Source organism: Drosophila sechellia, chromosome X, assembly GCF_004382195.2.
Source record: "Drosophila sechellia strain sech25 chromosome X, ASM438219v1, whole genome shotgun sequence".
NCBI lineage: Eukaryota > Metazoa > Arthropoda > Insecta > Diptera > Drosophilidae > Drosophila > Drosophila sechellia.
The window spans coordinates 10,192,125-10,207,689 of NC_045954.1; the positions used below are offsets into that span (position 1 = coordinate 10,192,125).

Consider the following 15,565-nt stretch of genomic DNA (forward strand, 5'->3'; position numbering starts at 1 on the left):
GAGCTGTTGTTTTAACACTAACTATTTGTTGTTATTCCCGATTATTAGCAATCACAATTCCCAATTATCAGCATCAGTTTTGTGTGTGTGAGGTATACATATGTGTGTGTGTGAGCTGCATTCGCATACTAGTTTTCATATTAATACACACACATGCAAACATAAGAGAACTTATATATATGTAAATATATATATATGAACATGAAATAAATAAACGTAACGAAATATACAAAGTACTACAGTGAGAAACCCATGCGAAGAAGTGTAGAGAGAGAAAAAGCAATACGAAAACACAAAACGTATAACAGATAAATATATTTATTATTAAAAATCAAATAAAAATTAATTAAAACTTAATGTGAATTGTGTCTTTAAAGTATGGGTGGAATTGTTTAAAATAGTTGAGTTATAATTTTACGTTTGATTTGAAAATTAATGCATTTTTACTGATGAAAGCTTTCAGGAAACGCTAGCAAATTAACTGAGAAACAAAAGCTTTTTTAAGCCTGGTTTTGGTTTAATCCCGCATAGAACTTGGTCTTGCGAGCTTTAGAAAGCTGCCAGTTTCCTGGCTCTATTACCATAGCTTTTCTTAACCATTAACTCCGAAAAGCTTCCTGTGGCCAAGAACTTAACTTGCCATGTTAATCAACAGGGTCCGATGCCTGTGAAATCTGGCTAGCTGAGTGGGTGATGGGGTTGGTAAAAGGGGGCGTTAAGACTTGTGGACAGCTCCATGCTGATTGCCAGGAGGGACAAGCCATGTTAGCCAGCTAGGTCGCTTAATGGTTGGCCCAAAGAGCCAAATATCTTGGACCACCTGCTGGGAACCGCGTCTTCCATTCCATTCTCCTGCGCCCCAAGCAAACGGAAAGAAAACAATCCCCCCATCGCCATGCTGAGAATGAAAACAAGCGAGAATTTTGTGATATTTTATGTTTAACATTTATTTCATTAAATTCTCAGATGTTCCAGGACGGCCTGTCTGCCCCCAGAGTCCACCGCGCAGTATCCATGGTTATGGTAGGAGTTCCACCCACTTTCGATTGCTGACCATGGCCAGGATTCATCATTAATCAATTGGCTGTGCTGCTCTGGAGCTCCGGAGACAGAAAGGACAACGGAATCGAATGGGATAGGAGGGGAACCGAAATGTTTGCGCAATCCTTGGCTGCGATTAGAGTCCAGCTCTTAAAGTAAAGGGAATGCGGTTGCGGATCGAGAGTCTTAATACTAAATAGCCATCGGATACAGTGTATACATATATGATTGTATATAGGGTTATGTATTCATTTAGTGTATTCATAGAAATGCATCACATTTAAGTTTATTTTTTCGCCTTTGCGTTAGTGTAGCGTTCTTTTTGTTTTTTGGTTTCGAAATTGAAGTAGTAGCTTGGCTTGTCAAAGCAACACCCACATAAATATATATATATAATTCTATTTAGATTTAAATGTCTATATCAATCAGGATGTCGATCTGCACACAGATTGCGTAAGCCGAGCATAGCGATTGCCTAATCGTGTTGCATTCATAAATTCATCATTATTCAGTGTGTTTCAATGTTGCACATTAACTCTAGACACATATACACATAAATACTATTAATATTGTTGTCAGTTTTCCATTTTCATTATCCCCTTCTCATCATCGTAGTATTCATGTGGATTTTTCGTACAGCTAACATTAAAAATCTTCGATATCATAGGTTCTCATTTCTTGGTGGTTTAAGTTTGTCCCGCTTTCAAACAGGATATTTCCACAATTTATTCAAAACACCTTAGGTATCTGGATCCCCGACCTTATCATTCACATATACTAGGTGTCTCAATACGATTTAAAAAACTATAGCTATAGTGTCGATCCTTCGTGGGTGTTTACCATACTGTTCGGAACTTTGTCGTTAGAATTAGTTCTTCCACAATCATATAGAATCACCCTTAGCGAGTGACACCTGTCTGCTTAATTCAGCTAATTTGACCATAGATTTAAATCAATACATTGCGACAGTAATACATTGTAGTTGGCAACAAAAGCCAGAAAACCCACAGATATGTGTTGTGTTTGTCATTTTGTGTTTTTTTTAGTTGGTTGGTTGGTTGATTACTTGTAAATACGTTTTGTCAGCTTGAAACCGCAACGAGATTTTTACACCCAATTTTGTGTGTGTGTGTGTATTTGCCTGTGCCTTTGGCCTCTGTAATATATTTCCTTGTCGTCTTGTAAATACACATCAAACATTTAATATTCAGTAAATACATGATTATTTAGATAGTGGTGACATCTGTGCGATTTGAAAAATGGGCTTTCAATTGGCATTTTCGTGTACTTCTTATTGTAAATTAATGCTTAGTTGTATATCGAACTCATTTGAACCACACTCACTTACGATCTATGTAAATATATATGTTTTGACTTTGCTTTGGGTTGGCTTGCCTTTCAATTTCAATACTGTTGATGCCGTTTTATAACATTGCTACACTATCCTGCCAATCCACGCAAAATATCATCAATTTCAACGCATTGCATGGCTAATATCAAATAATAAATCTTAACTATATCTACGACTACCTCAATTTCAACTGCTTCGTCGCAACTCGTTCACATCCGTTTTAATCAAACTGCAAAAATTTCACCTCAATTCATTGTCTAATTCCTAGGGAATGCCGTTGCCACCTAATTAATTTTTGGATTTCTATCTCTCCGATTTTGGAAACCATCTACTTTTTAATACCTATAGACCCCTTTCGAATTGCCCACCCCTCATAATGGGTACTGTACCTATCTTCTAACTCCTGACATTTGACTGCTGAAACCGAAACTGAATGGTTATTCATTAAAATTTACAGTGGCCGCAACTACGAGAGTTGGTGCTTATACTTTAAAAACGTTTTAAAACATTTCAAGCAGCTTAAGTCGAAAACTTCTATTTTTAAAATGCTGCTGAATTGAAAAATCTAAAGTGTCTTTATTTAACAATTTCAAACCTGCAATTCAATAGACATACGTTATATTATTTGTCACAAATGAATAGTTTTTGGACGTTTGAATTTTTCTATTTCTAGAGCACAAAACTGTTTAACAGTCTTAAAAAAGAAGAACAGGAAACTGCTCTAGAAAATGTAACCAAAATATAAATAAAATAGTTGATCGGTTTAAGAACGAAAAAAAACTGTATTGTCCGATCGATTTTCGCGTCCTGGGAAATGGTAATTGGACATTGGACTATTCCTATACTACCAGCTGGGGAATCCGGTACTACGGCTTCCTCTTGCGTTTGGCAAACATCTGCGACCACAATCAGAATCACACATTCGAAGACTTGGGGACTGCGCCGGTCTCGGCTCCGGGTGCGTGGCTCACCTGCTCCTCCTGCACACGCTCCTCCTGCTGCACTTCGTCCCTGTCCGGTGACACCTGCTCCAAGTGGATCTGAACGATGTGGTCCTCTTCCTCGGGCATCGGACCATGCTCCTCGTGCTCCTCCAGATCACGGGCCAAGGTCTCGCTGCGCTGCAAACGCCGCTTATGGGAGCCGTTCCTTGGCACCGGAACCCTGATGTTGAACTCATCGTCCAGGCTCTCAATCATGTCCAGATGCCCGCCTGACTTCCCGGAGGATTGGGTGGCTGATTTTGCAGCAGCGGCTGCAGCGGCGGCAGCCGCACTGGTGGAGGGTCCATCTCCGATCTCCGCGGAAGTCGGCTGTGCCTGGCGTCGACCATTACGCTTGCCCACGGGTGCATCATGTAGGGCCAGACGCTCCATCTCCATACGCAGCTCGCCCAGCGTAGCGGAGGCGAATCCCGGACGCTGGGTCTCATCCACATGGACCAGGACGAAGGGCAACTTCAGCGACAGCTCGCCACCCATGCCGCTCAGGGTGAGCTTCACCTTGACGTAGTAGGACACATAGATGGCGAACACGTTGCGCTCCTCATTGCCGCCGCCGGAGTTGGGATTACCCGGCTGACCCTGACCTTGCGAGCCCGGCTGCCAGAGGTGTGGATGTGGGGTAACCAGGGCCGGACTGCCCAACGGATGGCCGCAACCGCCCAACAGCTGGGCGTTCTGCATCACAAAGTGAGGCGAGCGGATGGCCGAAGCAGCGATGGCGCCAGTGATCTCCTCCGGCTCGGTGCTCCGCTGCAATGTGTCCTCCAGGGCGATCCAGTTCTTGGTGGGACCGCGTTGCGGACGGAGCGTCAACGTGGTATTTAACGAGGCTCCAGCGGCCACTGTGCGATCCACCGGCGGTGTTACATTATCCGAATCGGCCACCACATTCTTGAACTTGCCGTTGTTGAACATGCAAACGTCGACGTGCTGGATGGCGCAGACCTGTTCGGGGTGAGCCCCAAAAGAAAATCCAGGAAAAGAGACATATATTAATGGAAGACAAGTGGGTGAAAAGTGGAGCAGGGAATGGCCAAAAGGTGACGGGTGTGTGTAATTGGAGAAGACAATTTCTGTGGGTTACGCCCCACAATTTTGGCAAAAGCGCATAACCTGAACACACAATAATCCAATAGAAAAGTACTCTACACTACTCTAAGATACACTGTTCTCAGAAGTTTCCCAGTAGAGTATTGTCTAGTCAGCGAAATTCCATTAGTTAACCTCTTGGCATCTGTTTGTTTTTGGACAAGCTCAAACGATGTTCAGCATTATTTTATGGCTGCGGACAAAATGTCCCTGGTCGAAATCTTCCAGCCAATCTGAGATAATGCACTCAATTACCGTCCATTCAAGTGGTCGTGTAAGAATGGCCATGCGGGAAAATGGAAAAAACCAAAGAGGGAAGGCAAAATCAAAGGAAATAGCTGAAATAATAAATAAAGCCCAGGCCAGGACTCACATATTGGCAGCTCATCAGTGTCGATTTTTCGTTGCGAGATTTCACCGCTTTTTATCGGCAATCTAGGCTTCATTTATTTTTTTGGTATTCCCCTATGTGGCCAACAAACAAATGCTACCATTTGGGGACATCGAAGTGTTATAAAATTGCCACACAATAGGCGTTTTTTTATGAAAGAATTAAGCTTATACTTATACACATCCAAAAATTGATCATCCGCCATGTTGGCCCAAGAAGAATTACGTCACATTAAATCGGGTATTTATTTCATAATTATTTCATAATTCAATTCAAACTTTCTCAGTGCAGCATATACATGGGCCTATATTGGTTTGATTTTTGTATTCAAGAGTCCGTGAAAATCGTACTCGCACTCGCGCCAATCGAAATGAGCAATCAAAATCTACCATCGAGCCGTTCAGTTCACAGTTTTCAATTCCGTATAGCATTTAAATGGTCGTCATCTGAGTCGCCGTTTTCCTTTGTGCGACTGCTGGGCGACTTTCAATTGGCTTTGGGGCCAAAGGACTTTCGTCCGCCTAAGGACTTGTTGCTGGCACCCAGCTCGTTCAATCGCTCCACACCAACAATGCCACCTCCACAGCGACGATGGAAATTGGGGAACAGATGTCCAAGTTACCCTAGAACCCAAGGTAACTTTTGACATTTGCTGCCTGCCTTTGGTTGACTACAAAAAAATAAAGCAGAAAGCAAGTACAAAGCAATCTCGGCATTCAGAATCGCACACACACACACACACAAAAAGAAACGTACATATTTAATAAGGCGCAAAGTGCACGATGAAAATAAAATAAATGAGCTGGAGGACCAGGCGGTCCTTTTGCCCACAAGAAATCTCAGTTTGGTATCAACATTTAGACTCTCTTGCTGGGGCTCAAAAAGTACAAAACGGGCGTGAGGTGCACGGAAAAGGCCATCAAATCAAATCGAATTATGCGATTGCATAAAAGATGGCAGAAACTTGTCACAAATGGACAAGGACTCTGGCTAGGGGCTCAGAGCGAGTAGAAAGGACGCAAGGACTCTCCCTTTGCCGACCAAAACTGCAACAAATGGAACAAAGCGAAGCACAACCAATTGAGAATATTATTTACTGCTTTTAACCAATGCCCTGAGCCATTTGAGAATTGAAATTTGACATAAACAGGAAATTTGGCAGGTCCTTTAAATTATGCAGACCAAATGTTGGCTAGTTTTCCGGTTCAGAATATGTGATTCTTTAAATGCTGCTGCATTCCACTGAGTTCGGCGAATGACAAACCGAAAAATATGTTATTCTTAATAAATATAAATATTTTAAACATCTCACAAGTGCTTGCTATAATTCCACACATTTCTGTTCACTTCGTTGGAATCAACCCAAATTTCTTATTAATTTTCAAACTGAAAAAAAATATCTGGCGAGTATTAAAATACAAAATCGAATTGCTCAGATTTCTTTTTATGTGCAGCCCATGTCAGCAGCAATCAATCAAATGTTCGCCTTTTCACAAAACAGCCGATTATCCCAAATGGTAATATGCATTAGTTAACTCTTTGATTGGCTTCGTTATGAATGCCTTGACCTTTTTTCTGTCTTTTTCCTAAGGTTTCTGTTAGCTTAATGGCCGTTTCTCTATGCCGAAAAAAGGACTTCAACAAAATACTAAGTTAAATATGCATTTTTCAGTTGGAAAAATGTAGGCCTCAAATGCTAACAGATATAATTCACTTGATAAATATATGTATATGTGCACATAACCTTGTCATCAGTTCAGCTCTAAAATAGAGAGAAGAGTGTGTGCCATGTGTAAGTGTCATAACTTGTATCTGTCGACGACTGTACTTGTAGTGTTCTATTCTATTCATTATTGAACAATGTGCTGTGAAAATAATGGGGCTACAATAAAAATAAACAATAACAATTGACGACAGGCGACAGGCAGCAGGATAGAACATATTGCATTTCGTTCTAAAGTCCTGAAGTACTTCTACGATTGAGTTGTGCTCGCCATATGCATATTGCAGTAGTCTCGAGTTCCATTTTCTTGTATTTAGATGCATTCCAGTTTGTCGACCAAGTGAGAGTAAGGATTGCTCCAGCTACGGCCCCATGCCCCAGCCGGGGTAATATCCGGCCCGTAATTAAATGGCGATTCAATGCTCCAGAGGGCCAACTGATTCTTTCCCTTTCATTCCTCCTTGTATGACATCGGCAGTCAATTTGCAGCCACTCAGCCATAAGGCCGGAACCAGCTTACTCCGTCGTCCGGCCACTCGTACACATTTGTATCGGTTGGACAATAAAATATTTGCATAACACATAAAAATCAAACAAAATAATAATATAGCTAAAATTCGGATATTTACTAACGGTGTTTTCTTCATAACTTGGCCAAAAAAGGTATCATCGCTAAAATGAAGACTGTTTTGTGCTGCTAATAAGCATAGCTAACTATCCCTATAATTATTTTTATGATTCACATAAATAAAAATTTTGCCATATTTTCGCATTTTCCATCATCAAAATTCGCGAAAAATGGCAAAAAATTTGAATTTCCACTTTTGAATACAGGTCGATAGGGAATTTTGTCACGAATTCAACGAGGTATGGCATTCCAATTTCGGACCTGTTTTTTTGTTGCTATCGAAAAAATAGTCATTATTTTTATCAAAAAATTGCAAAAAGAAAAAGTTTTTTGCCAAATTTTCGCATTTTCGATAAGGGGTAACATCATCAAAATTTGCGAAAAATGGCAAAAAATTTTATTTTTAAATTTTGAATACAGGTCGATAGGAAATTTTACTACGAATTCAACGAGGTATGCCATTCCACTTTTGGGCAACTACTATTTTGCTATCGAAGAAATAGTGATTATTTCTTACCCAAAGATAAATGTAAAAAATCTGATATTTTAATACTGAGCATAGTCCATAACTTTGCCAAAACAGGTGGCACAGCTAAAATGAAGAAAATGAATGGCTAACAGGGCCAACTACCCATATGATTTACTGTTGGTTTTTAAATACATATATACATATATATATTTTTTAAATTTAGGCTAATAAAATATAAAAAGAGGCTGCAGTACTAACTCAATAATCTATTGCTACATTAAGTCGTTTTTCATCTTCGCGTTCTTTGAGTACGTGATCGGGGAACGTTGATGGTTAATCTGGAGTAGATACGGAAAAAAAAGGATACAAAAAAAGAAATAGGAAGGGGAGGGTTGGGCACGGATTAGGCATAGCACGGCACAATGTAAAACTACAGCACACTTTTGTGCGCTCCATTTCCCGTTAAATACAGTCTGCCTTTTACGGTAGGCGTCGTCGTGTTTGTAGGCGTGGCATGGTGGCGGGCTGGCAGGCGTGAACACATGGAGGCTCTATGAATGCCAAAGGAACCAGAAGAAAGGTGTGTGCGGCTCACATAGAAAGGCCTTCGGGGCACAATAAAAAGTCAAGCTGAAAAACAGGGGGGGAGGAGTTGGTGGTGGGTGGAATAAAGCCCATAAAATGTATAAACACAATTTTCACTTTAACTGCGTCTTTTGCCAGCCTTTCAGATCCTTTTCCTCCTTCCCCCTTGAGCAATCTGTGCGGGAAGGGTGCTGAGTGTCCTTCGCTTGACAATTTCATTCGGCTAAGCGCAATTTGCATATGTGCGTGAGTGGGTGTGCTTAAGGAATCAACTGCCTGTCTTAGAGTCCTGGAGTCCTGGAGCCCTTGGACCCATGGGATCCTTTCGATTTGTCGCCACCCCCACTTTCTGTCCACCTGTCTTTCTGTCTGTCATTCCCTTCATTTCGGGGCAACACCAGGTGCGTGGGTAATCTTTCCATTACCCCACAGCGATTAGCACGCGATGTCGGGTAAGGAAGAAATTCCAAGGTTTTGCATATGATAATATTAAAATAATAGAGCTTGAAGGAGTTCAGCATGCTGGGTTAAAATGTCAAGTAAATCGCAGCCAAATCAATCAATTCCTTAGAATTCTAGGCATAAGAACATCTTCAACTCTTTTTCTAAGGTTTTTAACCATATTTTTTCGTTAAACGGGAGTCTCTAATTGAATCACATTCAATGGGCATGCAGTAATTTGAAAATTATCTTTGGTAATTGCTATATTTCATTAGAATAGTGCTTGAGGTGGAAATAGGTGTGTGTGTGGATGAGTGTTACAGGAACGGACCAAGCAAAAGACAATGGAAAGTCCAGGAAGCTCCCGTCTCGAATAACCCAGTAAGCTGCAAATCAATCCCCATCGTTATTCATTTGGCATCGAGACTCATTGCTATTGGAAGGGTGGAGCTAAGCAACTCACAATCAGCTTAACTAGAAGTGCCTGGCCCAAGGGAGCGTTTGATTAACTGTCATAACTTGCAGCAAGTCCTTGCAGACACAAATCACAATTGACACTTAACATCACTGACTGAACAACGGGCTGCCTGCTTATGTGATTAAATATATGTATGTTTTCATTTAATTAATAACGCTCCTTTCTCTCCCTCGAAAACTTTGAACCCAACATCAAATTTGATTTAATAAATTTAAGATGTTCCCAGTTTCAGGCACACCCGCCCAGTAATGGATATCAAAACCTCCTGGCTTTTTCCTGATCCCAAACCCCTCTTGTTTGCATAGACGAAGTGCCAATGCAGATTATGTACCGCAGTGAGTGTGTGGTTGTGTGTGTCTGTATCCTAGGAATAAAGTCGACTACGATGAATATAGTTTTCGCTGCTCGTTGCCAAGCAGGGGCATGCAACTTAAATCAGTGGCGCCGACCGTTAAGTTCCTAACAGGGACACTAATCCTCTAAACAAAAGCCAATTACTGACCTAATCGACGACCCGCCGACTAATGCGACTATTGTTTTCTAAATTACACCATTTGTACTAAGTACTTTAGTAATTGCCGCTTTGAATCACTATTGTTTAAGGTTTCTACAAAACGTTTTAAGACCAATCAAATTAATTCGTTTTCCATTTACCTAGGCACACCCCTGGCTTTTCACCAGCCACCTTAGATATTTCCCACAAAAGCCTGCATTCCAGGTGAAACCTAAAAGCAACAGTTTGTCAGCCTTCGCCTCGACTGCACCACGTTGCGTATGCGTTATGGCATTCAAATGATTGCCTGCATAACCAGAGAAATGGTTGAGGAATGGCCGAGGCATCTGGGAGAATGGGTAACTCCTGGGTAACTCCATTGCAACTTACCCGTACTTTACGGACCGTCTTGCGGCTATCGTTGCGTATATTGACGGTCACCTGAACGTCCTCGCCGTGTGTATACCAGCCCTTGTCCAAGCTGGCCCTCAATCCCACCCGGCCGTCGTGCAGCAGGAAGGGCTTGTCCACGGATCCTTGAGGACCGCCACAGGGACCCACACTGACGCCACCGATGCCGCCGGTGACCCCGGCTCCAGTGTGCGGCGGCAGCATGCTGTCGCAGTGCTGAAAGTCGGGAAAGGTTGTTCGAATAGGCACACTATCACATGCAATTTAAACTCACCTCCTGGAAGGACTTGCTGTAGCTGTGGAAAGGATCATTGGGACACTTTTCGATCTCGCTCTTGCTGCGCCCGAAACGACCGCTGAATCGAAAGGATTTCGGCGAGAGACGCAACTTGGGGAAGGAGTCACCGCGCTCGGACTTCGTCTTGTGCTTGGATCCGCTAGTGGGCTGCGATTGCGATTGCTGATGGGTGTGGGTGGTGTGCTGCTCGCCGCCCTCGCCGCATGACGGGGGCGTGGCACTGGCCGGCGGCGATTGGGCGTTATTTTGACGCCCTGCGAAGGCGGCATACTGCTCCGGCGCCAAGTGCTGATGAAAGACATCCGTGCGATAGATGACCCGTACGCCCATCTTGACCGAAGCCCGGCGATGGAATTTCTCATCCGTTTTGTCCGCTGAACCGTCAGTTGGAAAATAGACAGAGAACGAAAGAGGTGGACGAGAAATTGATTAATTGATTTAGGTATGAGAATTCAGAAGTTCGTTTGCCGCTGCCGTTGCCGTCGCCGACGCTTGCGAAAGCTTTTCAATTGTTGCTAGGACTTTCTAGGCGAAATATCCTTATAATTTTGCTGGTGTTTTAAAATTTTTGTTTTTGCAGTCCTGGTCCGTCGATCGTCCGAATGGCAAGTGATCATGAGATTCGTTATTATATTTTCGATTACCTCAGGCAGGCAGCCGGCCACTTGAACGGATAGCAAACACACTCAACATGAAACAAATGAAGGTGGAGCACACAGAAATGGCGTGAAAGATACACATGAAAGTGGTAAATGGGTAGATGGATAGATGCAAGTCGAAGGAAGGACACAATACGGGGTTCTAACGGGTGGGCTATATCGAACAGCAAAAGAGATGGAGCACAACAACGGAAGGGAACGGGTGGAGGCTAGCGAAGTGTTGGGAGCTCATCTTTAATGTAACCTCCATAAAATCTCATAAAAATGATAATGGGAGATTATATTTTAGAAATCAGGCTAAAATAATATATTTAAATGAATAATTTTCCCAACACTAAAAGGGGGGTGTACAAAAAAGAGATAAAGACAGGGACAGGGAGAGAGAGTGAAAGATAGAACAGAAACGGAAACAGATGTAGAAACGGAAACGGAAATGGAAAGGAGCACGATCACGAGCAGCAACAGGACAAAGACGACACCGATAGCATGGCCGATCCGATCGGATTCGATTCGACTTGAACCGATCCAATCCAATCCAATCCAATTCAATCCAATCCGATGCGATTCGATCCGGAATCGATGTCCACATTCCACACAACCATTTCACAATCAGATCAATCAGATATTGCCTCATATACCTTGGTCGGGCGCCGTGCACATACAGGCACAGCAGCCGCGCCAGCAGAGCCGGGAGACCCACCTGGCCAGCGGATTGGGGCGCTTGATCTTGGCTTCTGCTCACGTTGGCTCGTCGTCGCTCAGAAGCTCTATGGGATTGGATACGGGGGCGATACGAACGATACGGGATGAGGGGCGTGCGATCATGATAATGGGGCTTTAAGTTATAGTAGGTGTATTGTGCATATGTTGTCCATATCAGTGATTTTCAAAATCCAGTGAATTGGGTTGTCAATTTGATACAGATCTCTTAATTATCTTATCAAAATGTTATAGTATTTTTATCATTGTTCTTATTCTTTTACTTATCGGTTTATATGTAATGCTTTAAACATTTCACGTTTAAATATTAATTATATAAATATATAATATAAATTTACAAAGAATTGTGGATTTAAGGTGGCCCTTTGCTCTCTTGTAATCGTTTCCATTTTAAGCTGCCACGTAAATTACAATAATTATATCATCAATAATAATTGATTGAAATATGCCCTACAAATTATCAAATTACAAATAACGCATTCAATTTCCGTTTGCCCCTTCTAACTTCGAAGCTCCTAGTTAAACAAGGTAAATAACGAAATTAATGAATTTGGAATTAGGAATTGAAATCGGCTGGCAATCAGTCCAGATTAATTACTGCAACTCCTTGATTCAACCGGTTGTCATGGAGTGCTGCTTTTCTTTTTCTCGATCAAACAATAAAACAATATGTTCGGATACGCTTACTCATCCTCATCCTGACCATTAATTTCCCATTTTCCATTGTAAGTTGTGCAGCGAACCACATTGCCCCAAACCTGCTGGCCATGTGGCGGAATAGGGATTCTGGTCCAGCAACCGGCTGATATCGTGTAATTATAGAGCCACAGAGGCATCAGCAGCAGCGGCAGCTGGAGCAGGACCTGTCCATGTCCCGGCCACCCCAAGGCCCCCGTTTCTGCCCAGGATGTCCTGCGTCCTGTGTCCTGCGTGGGTTGCCCGGGGCAACCGCAGTTGGGCTTTGCATGCCATATTCAACAATTGTACGAGTGCTGGAGACAGAGGCGTTGGCTGGCACTCAGAAGTGGAAAGTGGCAGTGAGGATGGGTGCTGGGAAGTTGGACAGAGTTTCGTCTTGGCTGGCGGCACTGGCCAAAACGCACAGTTTCATCTGACAGGATATTACATGGCACACAGTGCGTATATTCCGACCAAAAAAAATATATGGAATCACGGACATATTCGTATTTACCCTCGGGCGCCACTGAGCGACTAAAATAATATCAACAGAATCTCAAACTGGATCCAAATCTGTATCTGTATCTGATCCTGAATCCGAGCCGACGGCTTTTGATATTGATTTTATTACACACTTGCACAGGGGACTTATTATGTTGCTGACAAGTTTTTAAGCCTATTTGCACTCGCAGCATTCGATAAAAATATATACCCCATTTTGTTTTTAAAACTAACGAGTTTAATTGGATTTTTTTGTTTCGTAATATAAGCGGCAAGGGTGTGTCAAATTGGATTTATAAAAATAACTTTCCTTCGCGCGTTTATATTAACTGGGGCTGTCCCTTTTCGAGACGCCCCCCGTCAAATAAAAAAAAAAAAAACAAAACAAAATTAAAAAACAAAAAGTGAAAATAAAAAATCAATCACAAATCCCCCTTGCAATGACGTCAGCGATGAATTCGATTCGATTCGATTTGAGGGAAGGCAGATTGTTGGAGGCGGGCCCATTGGTGTTTAAATGGATATTTATACACATATAATTGAGCGCTGGAAATCGACGTGATTGTTAGAGTCCAAGTCACCCACTGGATTCAGTTGGCGACGATGTCTGGATCTTTGATGGCGCTTCAATTGGGTTTGATTGGGCGGGTGTGAGGTGTGCGTTGTGAGTTGTGTCAGGTGGTTTCTGTGGGAGATGCCAGCAATGCGGGTGAGTGCTTCAGGTGAAGCCAGATGTCCGTCAATTGACCCAGTCCCAAGACACTCCACTCCACGCCAGACCACTTTTGTAGTCAGCGCGTGTGTACTTAAACATGACCAGGACTTCAAGGCTAGGTTGGGCCTTTTCAGTAATAACTTGTAAGCAATTTCATATTTTTCGACTTAATATTTAGTAGCTAGCTAGACGAGCAGTTTCGTGTTTTCCTCCTCTAGAAGTGTTGAGATTCAATTCAGATGTATTTATATATGTATTCTATATTCAAAGGATTCATTTCATAGCTTCCCCTCTATATAATGCTTGCGTCCCAGGCGATCCCAAGACTTACCGATGAAGCAGCGGACATCGTAGCTGGTGCCAATGGGTGCTCCGTAGTAGCGCTTGGCGGGCACCAACTGGACACTGGGTGGGGCGTAGGAGGATAGCGAGAGGGTGAAGGGATGGGCTCCATCGCCAAGGCGCTTCATCAAGGCCTCCTGAAATGAGAAGAGGCAAATGAATGGGGGCATGGCGCAGCTTAGCATTTCGATTTCAGCCGAAACTCGATACCAGGATTGGCATAATTGATTCTCTTACTTATTCGCCGGGCAAGAATATAATGTTTTTATTTATTTATCATTTGGCTTTATTTTAGCTTCTCCTTTTTTGTGTACTTTTTCATTTGCATTTGATTATGCACATCTGTAACTATGTAGGCACTTTAGAGTGGACCCTTTTTTGCGCCGGCATGTATTTAACTGAGAGCTAAAGGCAGTTTCCTCTGCCAAGGTATTTACGTGATAATCTATTGATTTTCCCCAAGGCTTGTACAATTTGTTAAGCCCTTAAATGCGGTAATTAAGAAGTTCGTTTAACAGTTCGTTTTAACATGTATACGTATCGCATAAAGTGCTCATTGCTCACTCAAATGAATATTTATAAAAGTTTAATCATTTGCGCGTGTTCTCTCAGGTTGCTCGGGACAACGAAAGCGTGTCCTTCAGGCACTCGTTGTCCTGGAAATGGGATGTCAGGAACAAATAAATTATTCCATGTCAAATTTAATAAAAATGCGAAAAGTTGAATTCGAAAGTTTTCGGTCAGCCGTCCAAAGAGTGCTCGAAGAACCCATAGAAATCTCGCGCAAGGGCCTGAAACAATGCACAAAGCATTCGGCGAGGCAATGGCAAACATTTGTTTGGCTTTTAGTTAAATGAAATTGATTTTCAATTGGTTTAAGTGCACCAAACTGCCCGAAGGCACTACACTTCCGAGGAACAACGGCACCCATCATGTTGTGTCCATTATACACATGCGAGTATACCTACGGTGTACGACGTACACATATCCAAGGGCGCACGTGAGATGTCAGCATCCGGATACGGGATTCCGGACGGATTCCGGACGGATTGCCAGACGAACGGACGGACGAACGGACTCAACGTGCTGCTCATAAAAATCCGTGGGGCAGGGCAAACAAGTGGCTAAGGGGCTTGGAATGCTGATCTGAAGTGGGGTTTCAAGGGGAAACCAAATCATTGAAACAGTTCGTCATCCAGACAGTTAAACATTACCACTCACGAAATTCAAAAGGGGTTTAAATCAAGCAGAGCTATAAGTCAAGTCTGGGACAATAAAATAGACATAAGGAAGCAAGGTGAATATCTGGTTACAAAGGGTACCATTTGTAGCTATATTCAATATATCTTTATAAAATATAATGTACCTTGGATAGAATTTTGAATATTGTTTGGATATTATGTTCGCTGAATGTGCATTAGCTTAACGTCTAACAAAAGTAATGTGTGGCCCCATCGGTTAAATAATCAAGGCTAAAGTTGTGGCTGTGAACTGCTGCTGTTGGCCAGGAAGAATCCTGCCAAAGTCCTGCTGAAATTTCATATGCCC

General features: G+C 42.5%; 1 protein-coding gene across 1 annotated transcript in view; it reads right to left on the reverse strand.

Annotated features, from left to right (window-relative positions):
- Positions 1 to 921: 921 nt before the first annotated feature.
- LOC6617551 overlaps positions 922 to 15,565 on the reverse strand; it is a 55,156-nt gene continuing 40,512 nt past the window's right edge. The window contains exons 5-8 of the mRNA XM_002041829.2: positions 14,007 to 14,154; positions 10,379 to 10,776; positions 10,084 to 10,320; positions 922 to 4,341 (exon numbers count right to left, since the gene is read on the reverse strand). Coding sequence (XP_002041865.2) covers positions 3,307 to 4,341; positions 10,084 to 10,320; positions 10,379 to 10,776; positions 14,007 to 14,154 — 1,818 coding nt within the window. The 3' untranslated portion in view covers positions 922 to 3,306. The remainder of the gene's footprint in view (positions 4,342 to 10,083; positions 10,321 to 10,378; positions 10,777 to 14,006; positions 14,155 to 15,565) is intronic.